The 19,183-nt window shown below is 41.3% G+C and overlaps 2 protein-coding genes across 5 annotated transcripts in view; one reads left to right on the top strand and one right to left on the bottom strand.

Moving 5' to 3' along the window:
- The first annotated feature begins 18 nt into the window (after window positions 1–18).
- On the top strand, window positions 19–9,431 carry MFSD4B (major facilitator superfamily domain containing 4B). 4 transcript variants are annotated; one of them, XR_003093027.1, is made up of 4 exons: window positions 19–719; window positions 3,342–3,458; window positions 3,994–5,305; window positions 6,525–9,431. XR_003093027.1 is itself a non-coding variant. In XM_025198852.1 (3 exons), the coding sequence occupies exons 1-3, from the start codon at window positions 530–532 to the stop codon at window positions 5,220–5,222; spliced, it is 1,119 nt and encodes a 372-aa protein (XP_025054637.1). In that variant the 5' UTR covers window positions 19–529; the 3' UTR covers window positions 5,223–9,431. The 4 variants fall into 4 exon arrangements, 3 of the variants coding, with proteins under 3 accessions (XP_025054637.1, XP_006019538.2, XP_025054636.1); XM_025198852.1 differs by having other exon boundaries at window positions 4,411–9,431; XM_006019476.3 differs by having other exon boundaries at window positions 3,994–9,431.
- A 2,777-nt stretch (window positions 9,432–12,208) lies between these two features.
- The window catches only part of REV3L (REV3 like, DNA directed polymerase zeta catalytic subunit), a gene marked incomplete at its 5' end in the record, with an annotated part of 206,159 nt that continues 199,184 nt past the window's right edge, over window positions 12,209–19,183 (bottom strand). The window contains one exon of the mRNA XM_025198872.1: window positions 12,209–13,363. Coding sequence (XP_025054657.1) covers window positions 13,223–13,363 — 141 coding nt within the window. The remainder of the gene's footprint in view (window positions 13,364–19,183) is intronic.

The following is a 19,183-nucleotide window of genomic DNA, read 5'->3' as shown; positions in this document are numbered from 1 at the left end:
GCCGGGGCCAGGGTGGCACCTGGCTCCTCACAGAGCCTGTCCTGGTGGCAGCCAGGGGAGTGTGAGGGTGGGGGCCCCCCACCGGGTCCCCCAGGGCGCGGGCCCTGAAGCAAAGTGGCCCCTGGCCTTGGCTGCTTTGGCTGTTCCCAGCGGAGCCCACCTATGCCTGGGGGGATCCAGGCCCAAAGCGGGGTGCAGCCGTGCCCCTGCACACCGTCAGGATCCACCGCTGCGCAGAGCTGTAGCACCTGAACCTGTGCCTGGGTGAAGCCAGCGCGTCCCGAGCCGCTGGGGATGCTCATCTTTTGCAGGTTGCTATCACTGGCTCCGGCGCTGTGAAAACGCCAGCCCATACCTTTTGACCGCACTTATTGGAGGAGACGCCTTTCCTGGGGCTTTGTGGGAGAGACTTGCCCGCTTTGGGGGATTTGCAACTGTTTCAAATGAAATGTAAAGCCCGGTTTTCCATTTGTCACTGAGCTTTTTGTGGCTGTTAACTCTCGTCTTATTGTTGGCAGGGGCTCATTTGATGCTTACCAATGTTTTCCAGGGCATGAGCATTGCTGTTGTGGGACCTACTTTTCAAGATCTAGCTAGGAATGTGAATAAAAATGTCAGTGACATCTATTACATCTTCGTGGGGCGTTCGGTGGGCTACCTTGGAGGGTCAGTGGTTGGAGGGATTCTCTTTGACTGCATGAACCCTCATCTTCTCTTGGGTGAGTGGACTTGAAAGGTTTGTGCGTATCATTTTTTTTTACATGACAATGAATCTTTAAGCAGCATCATGACGTTTGTGTGACAGAGCTGTAGAAATTAAGAGGATTACAGGTGTAAAGGATGGAAGTGAGTGTGTTGGCACCAGCATTATAGGTTTTTTTTTAAGCTGTTTCATTCTAAACCAGGAAAATACTTTTCCTTTTGTCAGTTTTTAGCTTAACCAAGAAAGATGCTGTAGAAGTTGGTTTCTGCACTGCACTCAATAGAATTACTTTCTTTTTCTGCCTCTAGTAAAAGCACAACGTTTATAGGTGTAGGGCTAGATCTGCAGTAGACTTATGCACTTGAAGTGAGGCTTGGGTACCTAAGTCTGAAGTTGCAGCCCTGAAAACCCTGCCCAGCTGCCTAACTCTGAAGGTGCTTACTCCACAGAAGCTGCAGTTTGTGGCTGTGAAGTTCCCAAGGCACCTGAAAGGTCAACTTCTGTACTCTTGCAGAAGTACCTCAGTTTTGACACGGTAGGCTTTGACAGTGCCTAGGTCAAGTCTAATCATGCTCAGGATCTACAGACTTGGTCCTCCCTTCCTGTTACCTGAGAACTTCGTTCAGTGTGCAGAACATATTTAAGATACATGAGTGTGTGTGTTCCCTGCAAAATTTAATAGTTGCTGTTAACCTCCCCCTGCTCCCATTCTTTATTTGTTAGAATGCTTAACCAGGAAGGGAGATGCATGAGTTTAGTTTCCTCTTCTGCTGGGGGAGGAGAGATGGAGATTCAAACCCATATGATCTAACTTCCCAGGTTATTCTTTGTGAGGGCACTCTCCATGCCTCAAGGACATGAGCCTGGAAGGGATCTGCTGAATCACTGAATCCAGTCCTCTACTGCTATAGGAACCCAACCCAACACCCCCCCACCCCCCTGAATCAGCTTCATATACTTATCCAGCTCTATCTCAAACTATTTTGTGTTTTTGTGGGGGAAGCAGTTTGTTCACATCATTTCTACTGAAAAACTGTGAGAGAACCCCACTTCTGTTAGGCAGATTCTTCTAATGTTCAAACTAATCTACTCAGGGTCAGGTCACACCCATTTGTTCTCATGTCAAAATTTCTTTTAGCTTATATTGCTTTTTCCTTCCTGATTTATCCATTAACATATTTTTAGAGAGCAATCTTGCCTCCTCTTGGCTTTGGTTGTTGGGCTAAGCAAGCCAGCTGTTCTTAATTTTGATTAAGATGGACATTCCCTGATCATTCTAGTAGCCATTTTCTGCCCGTTTCAGTTTGCGAGCGTTTTTCCTGAATGTGGCTGACCTTCTGACATAGTACTCCAGATGGGATGTGACTGGTGTCTTGTTACGGAGTTAATACCTATTTTTCCTAAACTATCTGGCTTGATGCATCCTAGGATCATTTTTGCTTTTTTCAGAGCTAGGTTATAGTTATCCTGTGATTGCTGGTAAATCTCAGTCTTTCTTTTCTTCCTTTTCCATCTTTTGGAGCTTATGGGAGAAGTTCTTATTGTTGGTCCCTAAATCCACAATCTTACACTTCTTGATTTCCACTTCCTTGTTTCTATTAATTCTATCCCAAGGTCTTCCTATTATTTCTGCGTCACATCTTGCTCCCCCTCTGTATTGACAGCAACTTCCAACTTTGAACTGTTGAAATTGTGCCATAGGAATGCAAGAGTAGTTGGGGATCTGTTTTTCTCTTTTAAGACAGTGTAGTCCCTACCTGCAGGAAAGGCTTTGAGCTGTGGATCTTGTGGCTGGAAATGCATCCCTGCAACACTGAGTGGGCTGGCTGGATAACATTGAAGAGTTGCCCTGTCTCAGTCTTTCCCTCTTGCTTGCTAGAGGTGCCTGTATGTGAACATGCTGATTCTAGGAAGTAGACGGCTTCCTTCCTCAGTAGACGGGGTGTTTTGGGTACCCATTCTGAGGTGTCTGTCATTTTCCGCATACTAGATGTGGAGTATGTACACTTCACCCAGGGTCCTGGCTTCCATTCTCCGGGTTAGGTATCCAAAAGTTCAATATTGTGGTATCTAAGACCTTTATTGATTTTGTTTGTTTGTTTAGGGGGGGCGTTGTGGCCATAAACCTCTTACAGATTTTAGACTTCCTATTTCTCTGTCAGACACTATATATAGTGCTAGAATTAATGAAGGCATTACAGGAGCTAAAAATATACAAGATCTTTAGTGTTGAATGTATTCAAAGGTAAGAAGAAATAGCAGGTGATGCATCTAGTAACATAATACAAAGCAAGCGGATCGAAATTAATTTTAAAATAAAAAACCAAACTCTTATGATCAGAAAATGTTGAAACAGTACATGTTGACCATGAGCAGAATTTTTTTGGTTCATCTCTGAAATGAAGTATTGGCAGAAATCTAATTTCTGAATCGGAATCTGACAGCACTCCATTTTACTATGGAAAATTATTCCATTACATTTTTTTTCCTACTTATGTAACTGGCTCCTGTTTCAGTGTAATCTATCCGTATTATAATGTTGATTGCGCCTAATTTTTTTTTTTCATGGATCTCTACAATCCATGCTGAACACTGAAGCTGCATTATGGATTTCAGCCTATTTTCTTACCTTTTATAGGGTTATCCATGCTGGGAACAGCAGCTGGTCTTTACGCCATACCATGGTGTAAGAAGGCATTAATGTTAACAGGCCTGATGTCAGTCATTGGAGTTTCCATGGGAGTTCTGGACACAGGTAAGTGAACAAATTCCCTTTCCTGCTTGGATTGCAGGAGTCCTCTGGAACCTGTCAACTAGAGCTCATTGGAAATTTTCAGACAAAATAGCTTATTTGATAATTTCACTTGCACTGCAGGGAGGACATAGTGGTTATTTAAGTATTTCCAAAACAAAATGTGCCAGGGTTCCCAAAATCTAATTTTTCTAGAATTTCTAGTTTGTAAGAAATGTTCAGAAGGTTTGGCTTTGATCCATAATATCGCCAAATGGAAATCTTTTTTTATTCTGGAGATTACAAGTCAAAACAACATGTCTGATTAAACCCTTTATTGCTAAGCATATAAGAACAGAACTTTTCTTTCACCGGGATTGCAGTTTTCACATTATAGATTAGTTCACATAATCTTTGAGCCTGTTTATAAACTGCTGGCTGCTGCTGCTGTATAATGAGTACTTTGCCAGTCTGACCATGCATATTAACTACACGTGCAAGGAGGTAACTTTCCTGTAATTCGTTTTGCTGTTAAATAAACAATCTCTTTAACCTACAGGTGGCAATGTCCTTGCATTGAATACATGGGGAGCAGATGCTGGACCACACATGCAGGCCTTACACTTCAGTTTTGCACTGGGTGCCTTTGTAGCTCCCCTCTTGGCTAAAATGGCTTTGGGCAGCTCCATATCTCAACTCCATAATGAAGGTGAAAAAACAAATCAGTCTGTTTTGAGTTCTATACCTACAGCACTGACTGCATCAGCATTCAAACTCTATTTCAACATTCACTTTCTGTGGTCCTTCATTGTTATAGGCACCTATATTTTATTAATTTCTTTGCTATTTTTTATCCTATATTCAAGGAGCAGCCCAATGCGAGATAAAACAAAAGCTTCTCTGCACAAATGCCGGATTGCCAAATACCACTATGTTCTCCTCATTCTCCTTTTCATATTTTTCTTTTGCTATGTAGGAGCAGAAGTCTCCTATGGCTCTTACATTTTTACTTATGCAAAGGTCTACGCTGATATGAAGGAAAGTGAAGCAGCTGGCTTGAACTCCATCTTTTGGGGAGCATTTGCAGCTTGCAGAGGCCTGGCAATCTGTTTTGCTGCCTGTTTATACCCTGGTACTATGATTCTGCTTAGTGTCATAGGCAGTACTGTCTCTTCCTTGTTTTTGGTACTGTTTGCTACACATCCTATCTCGCTATGGGCTGGGAGTACAGTGTACGGGGCTTCAATGGCTGCCACCTTTCCCAGTGGCGTTTCCTGGATTGAACAGTACACCACTATACAAGGAAAGTCTGCTGCTTTTTTTGTGGTTGGTGCTGCCTTGGGAGAGATGTGTATTCCAGCAGCAGTTGGGTTTTTGCAAGGGAAATTTGACCATCTGCCAGTGATAATGTACGCTGCACTGGGAGCTTCAGTAACAACAGCACTGCTCTTTCCTGTGATGTATAAATTGGCCACCTCTTCCAGTGAGAGTATGTTGGAGGACAGTGGTGGGAGTGAGGACCGGAAAGCTTTGTTGTCCAGCTCTGGACTGGATGAAGATGAAGAGGAGGAGGATGCAGAAGAATGGAATGAAGCAGACTTTGAAGTGATTGAAATGAATGATACAATGAGAAACTCTGTGATTGAGACCTCTCGGAAGATACCAGAATCCCCAGCTAAAATTTCCAACCAACCACCTTCAAATAACATACTGTTTAATTCTCCAGTGTTGGCTGGGAGCTCCCCAGGGAGGAAGCACTGTAGTACAGACAGGGAGAAGAATGATTAAAAGAAACCTAGGCTGATTACTTAAAATGACTGACTTGCTTGGGTAAGATAAAAACACAGTCAAATTGCAGCTGTTTTTGTAAGGTGAGTCAGAACCTGAGTAGTAGTACAAAGCTAAGTGTTCCCACCTCCATGCTTGCAAAATTTCAGTCCATTCTGCTTTTTCATTTTAGCCTGCAGCTGTGTTTCCTGGAGTGGTGAAATACATGGCGATCAGGTGTAGTGTAAGGAAATTAAAATTTAGCCTAAAAGTACACAAACATTTTCTGAAGTAGGAGGCTGAACTTTTGTAGAAAGACTGGGGGACTGTGTGTAAATAACTTTGTATTTGGACTGTTTGTAGTACTTGCACCATATTTTTAGAGCACTTCTGTGCTGGCTGGGTTGGGTTTCTTTTATCTCTTACTTCAGATTTGTAGAAATCTTGAGTTTCCTGAATCTAATCAAAGAGATGCTTGAACTTTCTGAGCCATGTAGTGTGTAACATAACCCAGGAAAATTAAGTTAAAGGTTAAATTGTCCTTACCCTTCCTGGAAGAATTGAGGGCTGGGAGCCTAGCAGTTTTAGTTAAAGCAGGGGTGGGCAATTATTTTGGGCAAAGGGCCACTTACTGAGTTTTGGCAAGCCATAGAGGACTGCATGACAGGTAGCCAGGGGCAGATAAATATTAATTTTCTAAATTTTTTTAGGGGCCCTGTGGGCGGGATAGAATGGCCTGGCAGGCCACATCTGGCCTCCGGGCCGCATTTTGCCCACCCCTGAGTTAATGGATGTGTTGCTGGCCTTAACAGGGAGTTTTCCCGTGAAATCATTTAAACAGAGCGTCTATATATAATTCAGTTTAAATTATGAAAATTTAGCCATTAATCAAATTCATGTACACTGTGACAAAGTATTAAGGGAGTTGTTTAAATATCAGGTATTGAATTCAGACTGGCTCTGAAGGGTAAAATTGTTTGTCTCCATTTCGACTATTTTTGGAGGGTTAAGGAGAAAGACAGGGCAAGAGAGTTTGAAAAGTAATTGGGCAAGCCTGCTGTGTACTGCATAGCATTGTGATCCACTGTTTAGTGTAACGAGCCAGAACTCTGGCAGCAAACATGAACCAGACAAGTAGCAAGATTGCTGGAATTAGTTTGGAGCCTGATCTGCCAGAACCCTCTTTAAGAGCTGCTATTTGTTTGCATTTTGGAGCTTTTTTTTCTTTTCTTTTTGTTGCACAGCAGTGTCTTGTTTCAGATGCTGGGTTTGTCAGGGGTGCTTTATACTCCCTTTCTCTCTCTCTTTTACCTGGAACATAAGGGCTTCTACTTATCCCCGGAGAGGAAGGAATAAGGAGCAAGAACGCAGTCAGGAGCTTTTGCCGCTCATAGTGAGATCCAGTGAAATCTCACAAATCTCCTCACTCCTAATGTTAGCATAAATGCCAATGTATATTTCTGTGTATGTTTTTTCCACAAAAGATGGAGACAGAATTAGATAGGGATGAATATTGGCTGAAGACACTTGGTTGACTAGTTACCATCAGGACTGGAATCTTTTTTTTCCCTGGTTGTTGTAAAATATTATGATTGTGTATAATCTGGCTATAGTTGTGTTTGGGAAATATAGCCACTACTACAGTGTTTGCATCTGCTGTAACAATGCTTTGTTAAACTTTTTATTATGCTCTTCCAGTTGCTGCATGAAAACTCCCTTTTCTTAATCAACTATGTAATGCTTTAAAATATTTAAAGGCTAAGTTCTATCCTGAGATGCATGTGACTGCACTTAAAGTTACTGGAAGCATTCCAGTCACTAGTATGGCCTCCAGATTTGCATAGTATATAGCAATCAATGAACTGGAATGCTTTCCTTGACTAAATAAGGATGCCTGAGAACACAGATCGTGAGGTGGCACTTCAAAAGGGTTGTGAAATGCCGTAAAGCATTTGTTAGAGCGAGGGAACACCAAGAAGAGATTGTACATAGAGGACAAAAAAAGTTGCACAAGTGACTTTGAACACAAGGATATTGACAGAAGGAGTGGCCAGTGTTTTCATACTATTGTTTTCTTTTTCCAAAAGGTAGTTGTAATAGAACTATTCTCTTGGCAAAAAAATGACTTTACTGCAGGATCTAGAACAAGGATATGGAAGTCATTGCAACACTTCCTGACAGAGTTGCCATCCTGATAGAGCCATTTTGCATGAAAGACAAGCTGTGATTACAACTTACTTACAGACCTGTACTAAGAACTTAAAATGGGTTTTTGCCACAAATGAGACGCAAGCTGTACGTTAAGCTTTGCTGGCTCTGTTCTATATGTTGTTAGTGAAAACTCCAGAACCCACATAGTTAAAAAGAAACTGGCAGAGCAGGGCTGTGGTACATTCCTTTTATCTACCTATTTAATCTTTCTAAGCTAGGGTGGCATGACAAGATGGAAATGTTAGCCATCTCATATCCTCTAGACTTAAATCTCTTTTTTAGAGCTGGTGGAACCATGTGAACCAAACCAACCCTGCACCTTTCTATCTAGCAAGTGGATTTTCTAACAAACATTGGGAATTTAATGCTGGTTTAAATTTTGCAAGATCAGGAAAACGAAGTACCAGTTTCAGCACAGGTTACTGTGTGAGAGAGATACTAAATAGGCAGCTAATGCAAGGAAATAATTCCTAGAAGTACTTGGGCTCAGGCTTATTAATTTGTAGAGAAGATGGGGAAAATGAAATGCAAGCTCTTCAGAGAAATTTGCAGTCCTAATGGCTTTAAACCTAACTTATTCAAACTTGCTTAGTCCATTTTGATTATTGCTGCTTTTTCAACACAAGGCTGCCTAGGTTAGAGATGATGGTGAGTAATGAAGAGCTTTTATTTCACTCCTGTGAATCATGCTGAAATGGACAGAGAGGCCTGCCTCTGAGACCTCTCTCAAATCAGTAGTTTGACTAGCATAACATCAAAATAACCACTGTAAGATTGAACTGTTTTCCTTCACTGGATTCTTGATGGGAAATGTAAATGTACAGGGAAAATGCATGATGTGATACATGGAAATAAGTTTTGCATTTTGTTTTTACCAACTATTATGACAAGTGTCACGCATATATGAAAGCAAGATTGTGTCTTAAAATAAGGCAATGTCTGTCTACATTTTAAGTGATCCCTAAACTGTTAACTCCTAGATAACATTAATTATTTGCTATTATATCACTCCTGGCATTTTGTAGCATCTTGATTGACCAATTTTGAGCACCTTCCCAGTGTTTGCCTCCCTGTTGCCTGGCATTATCACCCAAATGTATATGGATACTTTTTGTACATGTCTGAAAAGATATATTTGGTGACTTGTATGGTGAAGATATACTAAAAGTAAACACAGAGATGCATGTTTGGATTGCTTGTGTCAATATGTCACTCAGTCTGGGATTTTCAGGGTTTGCTCTTGTTAGAAGTTCAGTTAAATTGAGCTTTAGAGTAGGGGATGTTTCTATAGTCCCTTTGATTTAATTCAATCTGTGGCTAATAAGGATCTCTGCTGATTTTGATTTAAAACTTTAAGAAGCTTTTTTTATTACAAGAACTAGTAAAAATAGTAAACCATAAGGATGGACCTTGTACTTGTAGAAAGGAGCATCTAATGGAAACTGGTAAGCAACAAGGACAGCATCCACAATATTCAGATATGATCTGCGTTACACTCAATGGGAGCTACTTGAATGAACAAGAGCAGCTATGCCTATTTGTGTAAGTAACAAATAGATTAGTGGAAGAGGCCAGATTTACTACCCTCCCTCCCTTCATAGTTCAACCACACTTGTCATTTATCCCAGTGACTGTTTGAGCCAGCATGTCAGAAGCCCTAGATCTTGAAGTGTTTTATTCTACAGGAATGGTCCCTGCTCAAACAGAGACATCTGAGAATGAGAGAGTGAAAATTACTTCTCTCTCATAAAGAGAGCACAAAGCTGGAACTCTGAAGTATGAAGCAATCAGGTGCCTTGGTGACTTTTTTGTTTTAATTTTGATCCTGGTTTTTGCTTAATAGTTAACTTTTTACATACATTTTCTTCTATGGTTTTTCCTTTGTTAGTGTTTGTGTGGGTGACAGTTTTTGTTTAATATAATTTGGTTGAAAACTACTTGTTTACATGACTGTGCAATGTGAAATTTACTTGAGAAACTGATTATTCCTTGAATATAATAAATTGCTTTTATTTACAAACAGGACATATGATGATCTTTTTAGTGGGTGTTCCTCTTCATTCATATTTAGGTTTAAAATTTATATACATTTCGTTGCTACACAGAAGTAAAATAGCTACCATTTCTAGCCATAGCTGTCCAACTTTGAAGCTTCCACTTTCTTGCTGCACTTTTGAAACCTAGTTAAAAACCGATAAATTAAAGATAACTAATTCTTGCCCTTCATGGCTTTTTCTCTGCTTTACAAAGAAGACTATAGCAGGAATAAATTTTAAATAATGAGCCACAGAACTTGAGGTGTTCAAAAATACACCTTCTTAAATGGTTATTAAGAAGGCTTACAATTACAGCTGGAGGGGAAGGCATCAATAAAACATGGGGAAAGCTGGTAGTGATGAGTACAAGTCAGCAGCTAGTTGCCAAGGAGAGCTAAAGTTATTAGTGAAATCTAGAGCTACCAGTTTTGGATAGTAAGGACTTTTAAGAGAGACTGAACAGACAAAACCTGAACGATGACATAAATCATATTAGACCAAGACAGTAAATACTTCTGTATCACAATAATTTTATCAAACTATTCCAAATAGTTGGCTGAAATTGCTAATTGTAACATCATAAATTTAAGACATTGAACTTAGTCCTGCATGAATCTGAGTTAAAAAAAAAAAATAGAACCATTCAACATCACTGCAACCCATTTTGAAGAGTTAACATCCTACCGTGTTTCTTTACAAAAGTATTCAGTGCAGCAGGTCCTCAGAGCAATATGAACAATAATTATTCTAAAACAATCTCCATCAGTTACCTGGAATAAACAACTCAAAAGTTTGCAGATGACCAAAAAATGGCTGGGCTTGGTCAGTCATGAAGGCTGGATTGCTTGGGAAGGGTTAATTTAGCTATGGTAAAAGACAAGGATTAGATGAGGCAGGCCGTGCTTACAACATGAGAGCTTTCCAGAACGCATTGACACTGGAGAGGATGTGTGTGTAGCATTAGATAACTAGTTGAGCCTGCGCTGCTGTTACTAATAGGGTGAACATGATCCTTGAACGTACGGAAGACTATCAAACTGAAAGAGACACTAAGGCCCTTGGTGCACATTCATTTCATGGTGTATTGGAATCTGATCCCCGCTCCCAACTCTTGCCTCCTGTTATACCAGACATGCATGGCAGGATGCACAATTTTAGACTATGCCACGCAGGTGTCAGCCTGCCAACACTGGAATTGTTGAGAAAGCCCAGGCCGCCATATTAGACTGTGTGGCAGGGACTCTGCCACACACAATTTAAGGCATGATGGAAGCCAGCCAACAAAACAATTACTCATATTCAGTGGAATAATTTTGTGGCTAGCTTTGCATTTTGTTGCATCATTAACTACCCAAACTTGGAGCTGAGTTATTATTTAAAATGTGATTAACAAGTTAATCGAGTCATAAGTGTAGCATCTACAAGGGGTCTACATTATTTGATTCTAGGTTAGGGTGGGCAAAATGGTGCATCTGGACAGCAGCCAGGTTTTATTTCGCAGCAATCCCTTCCCGTGCCACTCCAGCTGGTTTTCACAGAAACCCCAGCTGCAGTGGGGCTGTGGTCCCAGGGTTTTGGTGGATGCACCCGAGTAGTGCTGGCAGGGTGGGGAGCTGTGCTGGGACAGGATCTTGTTAGCATTAAAGGACATAATACATTGCAACAGTTGGAAACTAATTTTCTTTAGAGTGAGGGTAATGAAAATAGTGGAACAATAAATTTACTGAGGGCTAGAATGGATTTTTTTTTAACAAGACCTTACTAAGGAAAGGCTGTACTTCAACAAGAAGTTACAAGCTTAATGATCAATTCATAATGCATCATAAAGGGCATCTTCTGCCCTTATCTATGACTTAAGCACGTCTTAAGCAATACTCAACTTACAGAGATGTTTCCAGAGTGTGTAGACAGGTGTAACATTTGAAATGTTTCCAAGTATACTGGACTTGAAAGCAGTTCAGCGAGATTGTATTTCAGCCACCAGGCATATGTACAGCCTCTGTTGCCCCCTTGGCTGAAGGGTTTCAAAATCTCTAGCTGCATATAGCCACAAGCCAGGGGGAGCCTGTAGGGATCTGCAGCTCCATTCCGCCTCTGGGCAGGGGGAGCAGATCAGACTGTTTGCTAGCTCAAAAAAAAGAGAGTAAATATATTGTCACCAGGTTGTAAGGATGGTTGCCAGAGCCTTTAGTGCTGGTGGGGTGAGGAGAGTACAGAACCCTGGGATTCTGAAGGACCTATGGATCCCCTGTCCCTGGGAACACACACCAGGAAGTGAAGTGCTTCAAAATAATACCTCATTTCAGAACATCCCATTTAGGAGCACTTTTGTCCACTTTTGGAATGCTTTAAAAGACACGTATCTTGGCTCAGCTGGTGCCTTGAAGCACTTCAAAATCATTTGAAAACTTCAAATAAGAGCTCCCATGAGAATTTCACCAGGTTCTGCTTTGTAGAAGCTTTCCATCTGCAATGCTTGTGGAGAGTGAAGTCTAACAGTGGATTTTGCTAGCAGTCTTTTTTCCCACCCCACTCAAGTTTTCAGCTGAAGTGGCTAAATTAATAAAAAGGAGGGCTCTGTTCTGTATGGTGTGAGATGGTTAGTGATATGTGAGAATGGTTACTGTATGAAACAGGGTGGTATAACATCTGAACCTATCAATGCCTGTTTGGCTAGTTAACTTGACTTTCTGAAGGGAGCACATACTCTTAAAACAAAGTAATGACTTGGACTACAAACTTAAGTTTAAAAACTGCATATAGATTTACCATATCTCATATTTTATTCAATTTAATATGGTTTCCATTATTAACTTCTAAAACAAAATGATTTCCAGTTTAGAAAACAATGCACTGACCACATAATTCCTTTTTTGTTTTATACAGTTATACAAATATTCTAAATACACATTTTGTCAAGATGATGGCAAATAAGATTTAACTGTACAGTACATAAGGAAAGAAAATATTTTAAGCATATTTAGAAGCAATAGAAATGTCTATACAAAACAAGCAAAAATGGAATAAATTTTTTTATATTTAAAGTATTGCAACAGTCCCACAGGTTTGTAACAAAAATGTCTTTGCACAGTTCCTCACAATGCCCCATTAATAGCTAAAGCAAGACAGCAATTTATAGAAAATAATGTTTCAAAATGCTACACATGATACTACTGTTTGCACAGTCTGATCAAAATAACAAATCTACTTGGAATCAAGCAAAACTGAGGAGGAAATATACCAACCAACTTTAAAATTATCTGTATAAAATTCATTGCACATTATTTTACTCAGTCGTTTGAAAAGTAAAAAAGTGTATTTACAAAATATTTCGCAGACAAAATTATAAAGTGAATGGATAATATCTCTATAAGTAACACGTCTTGATACTGACAGTTCAAGAACACACACTAATGGTTTTATCGTTTCAAGAGGTTTTCAGTGCTTCTTCCACAGCAGCCTACTGGGAAGTAAACTTGACTTCTACTTTGAAATGGATTTACAAGATGTTACACACAGCGATTTCAACATCCGCATTATAAAACAGTATGTTAAAAAGGTGAAAGGAAGAAGAAATTTGTACATCTTAAAAAGTGAGCTATTCATAGATCAACAAGTGTATTTTTAAATGTTCGTCATTTTTCAGATAGGAAACCAACAGTTACAATGGAAATCTTGGACTAGATGAAAATTGAAAAAGCACCATGCATGATAGTCTTAGTGTGGTAAACACTGAAAAAAAAATAGCACCTGAAATCTTGTAACACAGATCATTTAAAACTGGTCGAGTAGTTGGCGGAGATACGGTGCCTTTGATAGCTCTCGGCTTACTCTGGATAACTTGAAAAGTACTGGACAGTTCAGAGAAACACACTGGATCTGTCGGTCAAAGCAACCGGTACAGTTCTTGCATATCTAGATATTGAAAAACACAAACGGGTTCAGTAAAATTCATGGAAGACTAAAGTTGAGCACAAATAAGACTAATCTGAGCCACACAAAGCTTTCCTTTAATTGAACTTAGTTCTGCTTAGAGCCTAGAGTCCTGTTAGTGGTACTTCAGGAGTGGCAGACCTGAGTGTCCCCGCAATGCCCTCTGACCCTGACACAGAGATGAAGAGCAATTCAGTCTCTGTGTTGCAATGGCTTGTGTCACCTTGTGAGGGGTCTGGGATTTGATCATTGTTGCAATGGCTTGTGTCACCTTGTGAGGGGGCTGGGATTTGATAACCATCCACGGTGACCTGAACTGAAATTAACATCCAGTTACACAGCTCACGATCTGTCTCATTTCTTAAATTCTACTGACATCTGGTGGCAGTTAGGAGAAGTCAGTCAAATTAAATTATACATTAATTTAAATAGCAATATTGAAAATCAAAGTTGTTTCAGACTATTATCATATATATGGTCTATTCTTTCTAATGATTTGGTGCTGGAATTACCAATGTTACTGGGAGAGGAGCAAATTTTTTTGTGGGTAATACCTCTACACAAATCCTTGTCTCCTAGTTCTGAACCGTGACAACTACATCACCATGCCAGTGCTACAGTGTTATTGGGGATATTTAGTTGTACAAAACTATAGCAAAAGGGACAAGTAGCTTAGAAGCAGCCTTGTGATTTACTGCTTTCCTCACAATTCTTAAAATTTCAGACCTTTTCTTTCATTTGCTCCTTCAAGGTATCTTCAAGAGGCCCTAAACTTTGTAAAAGGGAAAATCCACAACCCTCCTTTTACATGTTAGTTTGATCTTTCATGCTGCATTTTTATTTCCACGTTTTCCTGCCAGTACATTCAGCACTGTTCATATTCTGCAGCTCCTTCCCTTTCTGAAAATCTACCCTGCTCTTGATCTGCAGCATTGTCAGGACCCAGCACTAAAAAAACCACGAGCCATACATCCTACAAAAGTCACTGAATGTTAAAAGACAAAACAAAACAAAACATAGCGTTATTTGACTTTTGAGCCTCTAAGGATTCATGATTTCAAACTTTTCTCGACAAACATCATAATAACTCTTCTTGTGTAATCAGGGGATTTGAGGAACTGGGGCTTAAAAATACCACCACATTTTATAGGACTTTCAATAACTGCAAGAGTGGGCAAAACTGGGTCCTGTGTAAATGATATGTTTCTTGGTTCCAAATTCTCATAAGAATCAGTGAGGACAGTTGCTTACAGGAAATAGTGAAAGCTTTATTTTCACTCAATCCTGTTAGAATTATTTAAGCATAAAGCAAGCAACAGCCTAGTGTGTGCAGGTGCTTACTTAAGGAACTAAAGCTGAAGAACTAGCGAAGAACTCTGTATGTGCAGGTAAAGGTGCACTGGCTGTAATGTGTGATTCACACAATTGCATCTCCTGCTATGCCACACATGCATGGCAGGTGTGGGATCGCGCATTAGAGCTAATCATGTCTTATTGCCCATGTACGGATAGCCTGATCCTGGGCTCCCCCTGAATTGGCAAGAAGCAGGCACCCATGGCTGGGAACCCTCTTTCTGAGGGGTCTCTCAGCTGCAGGGGCCATGTGCAGCTGGCACCCAGAGACCCTGCAGCTGACAGGACTCTGGGTTCTGGCTGAACTTCATGGGCAGCTGAGATCCAGAGTCTCATCAGGTACAGGACACTTGGTCCTGGCTACATGTGAGGTGCAACCAAGACCAAGAGCCCTGTGTGGGTCCACAGGCTCATATACCCTCAAGCTTTAGGGATGCAGCAGCTGTGATCTTTGGTGCTTGGTGGTTGCATGCCTGTGGTCGGGAACCCTGTTAGCTGACAGGTCTCCCAGCCACAACCCTGTTATATGTGCAAATTAAAGCTCAATAGCAACCAACTATAAAGTTAATACACATTTCTGAGGTCTAACTTTACAACTGGTTGGAGCTTTTCACCGTGTGATAGCTACTTCTCATGTGTAGCTGGTTTCAAGGTCATTGCACAATTAACAAGTTAACTGAGTGATACTTGTATAGAGAGAGGCATAAATTGGAGAGAAGTAGGGCTGGAAAGGACCTCCAGAAGTCATCCAGTCCAATCCTTAGATATGTGATTGCAACAGAACCAGAGTTAAAAAACAGGGAAAATCAGGGCCTAAATTATCACTGGCCTGGATGAGCTGCATGAAAGGATGACCCCTTTAATAACATTGAAGACACCGTTACAGAGAGTGCCCATAGTTCATGTTTTGTTGCGTCATGGAACTTCATAGTTCAAGAAAGCTCTTTAAGCAGTGGATGAAAAAAGCAAAAGCAGAAGAAAAGTGGGTGGGGATAGGGAGCCCTGCGAGTCCTCTTGCATTTTCAAGTGGTGGGAGAGGAGTGCATGTACATATCCAGGCAGAACGCTTACACTGGTCTGGAGCAACAGGTAAATTTTTGCATAAGTAAAAACTTTAAGCTCTAGGGCTCAGCCACCAAGGAACTAAAGCATATACCCCTTTGCTTCTTTTGTCCCAGAACCAGAACAAACAGCAGCAGACACGGAAAGAGGAAAGAAATTTCCACATCTTGGTTGCACAACACTTAAGAATAGCACTTGAAAACATTTTTCAAACAGCAGCAAGGGGGCACAGACAAAGCCTCAAGAACCGCAGCCAATGAGACCTCACATAACAGGAAAGTTCCTAACCCTTCCTTTTGGTTTTGAAGGCGACTCATCCAATCAACTCTCCTCCAGGCAAGTGCGGATCGCACATGGCAATTTTAACAAAGATTATATGTATAAAATACCACCATTTGAGAGTGTGCACATCTCCCTTAGAGAGCCATACTTATCATTCAGTTAGTTCTATCCTGCTCAGAGTGTCCAGTCTAAATCTAAATTGCTCATGCCCTCTATCAAGCAGCAGTAAGTTAATTATAACGGTTATACATTTAGCACATGTTAATAAATAAGTTTTGCAGGTCTGGAATCCTTTCAGCTCAGGGGACTTAGCTGTTAACACAAGAAACAAGGTTCCCACTTGCACCAGATTTACAATACAATTGTTTCCAGGGCACACTAAGGGAAAGCTACTGCTGTCTCAAAAGAGACAGTCAATACATTATAACCAGGTGGTCAGAATGGTTCAGAATTTGACCTATCATTTAACCATGGATCAAAATGCTGTCTCCAAGGTTTCTATAGCAACTGCTCACAGGCTGATTGTAACAGAACTGGAAATGTGCAAGAGTGGGCATGAGTGTATACGAGTCAAATGCAGTATTTTGGATACGTTAGCACTTGGTGGTTAACTTAGACAGGGACTGCTGCTCTGAATGACCATTTAGGAGATTGGGGCTCTCTTTCTAGCCCCATGAGTTAAGAGCACAGGTAGAACATGCAAGCAAGCAAGTTTTGTGCTTCCCAGGCCCCTGGGGCAGCATTAACAAGGCTATGAGAGCACCTGTCCAGGTCTTCGACACAGAATGGCAACTGCAATTAAGGGAAACTACAGATGCAGAAACAAGCAGCTCTGAAACGCATGGAACAAATTTACCCTGCATTTTCTTGAACTAATATTATATTATTTTAATAGATTTGACTCCTCGTGCAGGCAAGTTCTACAATGCCTCCCAAATTAAAAGGTGAGCTCAATGCAATCCCTCCCCCTCTTTCCTCCATATTTTAATCAGGGTTTTGAGTATTAACTCTCCTGGGGTTATCAGGAAAAGTCTGACAGAAGAAGAGGGCTTTACATTTCATTCTAAGGCTCAGATTTGTGATCACTTCTGGCTCCTCTTGGACTGCAAGTTCCACTTGGTTGGACTTGGCATTGACAATGCTCTACCCCTGTACACACGGGTCACGATCACAATAGCTGAGCTGGTTGCTGAGGGAGTCTGGGTCAATCCCACTCTGGGCTTGCGTAATGAGTGAATCTGGAATTTGATCTGGCTTTCAAAGGGGACACCGTGGGGTGGTATACACTCAGCAGCCTGAAATGTTGGGAGAATGTTACTAATTTGTGTACGAATGAGTGCTATTAAATGTCAGTAATTTTGCTCCCAGGTACTGATTCCTGATCCTTCTCTCCTATGGTGTGATCTAACTCAGTCTTGCTTCACTCTGCACCCTTTTGAGTCGTGGGTACAATTCTGGTGATGCAGGGCAACAACAGCAAAACAGGTTTGTAAAGGACACCATGGCTGATGACACTGACTGCCAACTCATAACTGCCAATTATCTTGATCTGAAACAGGAACAGGCTGTGAAGGCTCAACTTGCTAACACAAAACTCTGGGATTTAATCTGGTCTCAAATAGAGAACTTCCTCATTATACCCATGTGCACTGCTGCTACATCCCAGTACCAGAACAGAGCAATAAATATTTAAATTACACAATGCATTTCTTTGATAAATAAGACAGGCTGGAACTACCTGCTCCACTGAGTTTAACCTAACATTTAATTTCATTCAAGAACCTTTGCCTTGAGATGCAGATTAAGGGACAGACACTATCTTATCTGGACTAATGATGGGTTTGCCACACCTCCCTGTAACTTCTAAAACAGAAAGATAGTGTCCCACACAGTTATGCAAATCACTTCAAATCCTTTCCAGGATCCCTTGCTCCCATAGCATTCACTGGTTCCTGTGCGTTGGTAAAGTTCATGGCAAGTGGTAGTTACACATTCAAAGCAAGCATTTTTCTCCTATTTTTATTTTGAAATGTGGGAAATTCAGTGCAATACTGAATTAATTGAAAACTCTCTCCAGGCTTCTTGACTACAGTCCGTTGCTTCTCTTGGGTATGCAAATTCCACCCTCACATCCCAGTACCTACCTTTTAGGTGTGGGAATGCTCAGTTTTATCATGACAAAATCCTTTTGTAAATCCTGCCCTAAGTGACTAGGCCAAAGATTCAGAGCAAACTTGTGCCAGAGCTTAGCTCAGATTCCCTAGCTGCCAGTCCTGTACTTAGTCCCCCAGATAACCCTGTCCCTGTACAACAGAAACAATCAGTCCAAATACTTCATTTAATAGGGTGAGGACATGGGAGGAAATTCAGTTATTACAAAACACATGAAGGGTCAGACTGTGGTCTGAGCTGCAGTCCCCTTTTTGCCACTCCCATGGTGTACGGGAGAATGAGAAAAACATCCTAACGCTACTGGTTAATTATGTGGTACAGCTGGCACTTCCCACCTTCACAGGCACACCAGAGCGTATATGATACACCAGGGACAAGAGAACAGAAATGGAACTCACTGCACTACTTTAAACTAACAAAGCTAGAATAGTCTTGATGGAGGGAGTTTGTGCCGCAGGCTAAAACAGCAATCAGCTGCCCCTTGGGGTGAGGACAGTGACCAACGGTTTAAAAGCTTCTGCAAAGCTCTGGCGCACTCAAGAAGCTATAACACAGTATGTAATTTTATTTGTAATCATTTTACGTCTGAAACAAACTTTGGATGTGAAGGAAAAATGAAGAGTTTGATAGGCTGTACTGGCCACCTTTCTTCATTTATAGCAGGGCTGTCCCACTGGCAGCCTGTAGGACAAATGCAGTCCCTGACAAGTTGAACCGTGGCTCCTGGTCTGGGTGCTGCTCCCCTTTTTGCTCTCTTGCTGCTGCTACCGGAGTGCCTCTCCCTCACCCCACTCCAGCTTCTGCTGCCTACTGCTACCTCTGGGGGCAGGGCAGGGTGGGACAGAGCAGCCCATGGGGCTGAGGGAGTCTGCAGCTGGAGGTAATGGATGGGACATGGGGATCTTGCATGGCATCTGTGCCAGTGCGATTCAG

The sequence above is a fragment of the Alligator sinensis genome, unplaced genomic scaffold, assembly GCF_000455745.1.
Source record: "Alligator sinensis unplaced genomic scaffold, ASM45574v1 scaffold737_1, whole genome shotgun sequence".
Taxonomy (NCBI): domain Eukaryota; kingdom Metazoa; phylum Chordata; order Crocodylia; family Alligatoridae; genus Alligator; species Alligator sinensis.
Note: the sequence above shows the minus strand (reverse complement) of the source record. Positions and strands in the feature narration are given on the sequence as shown.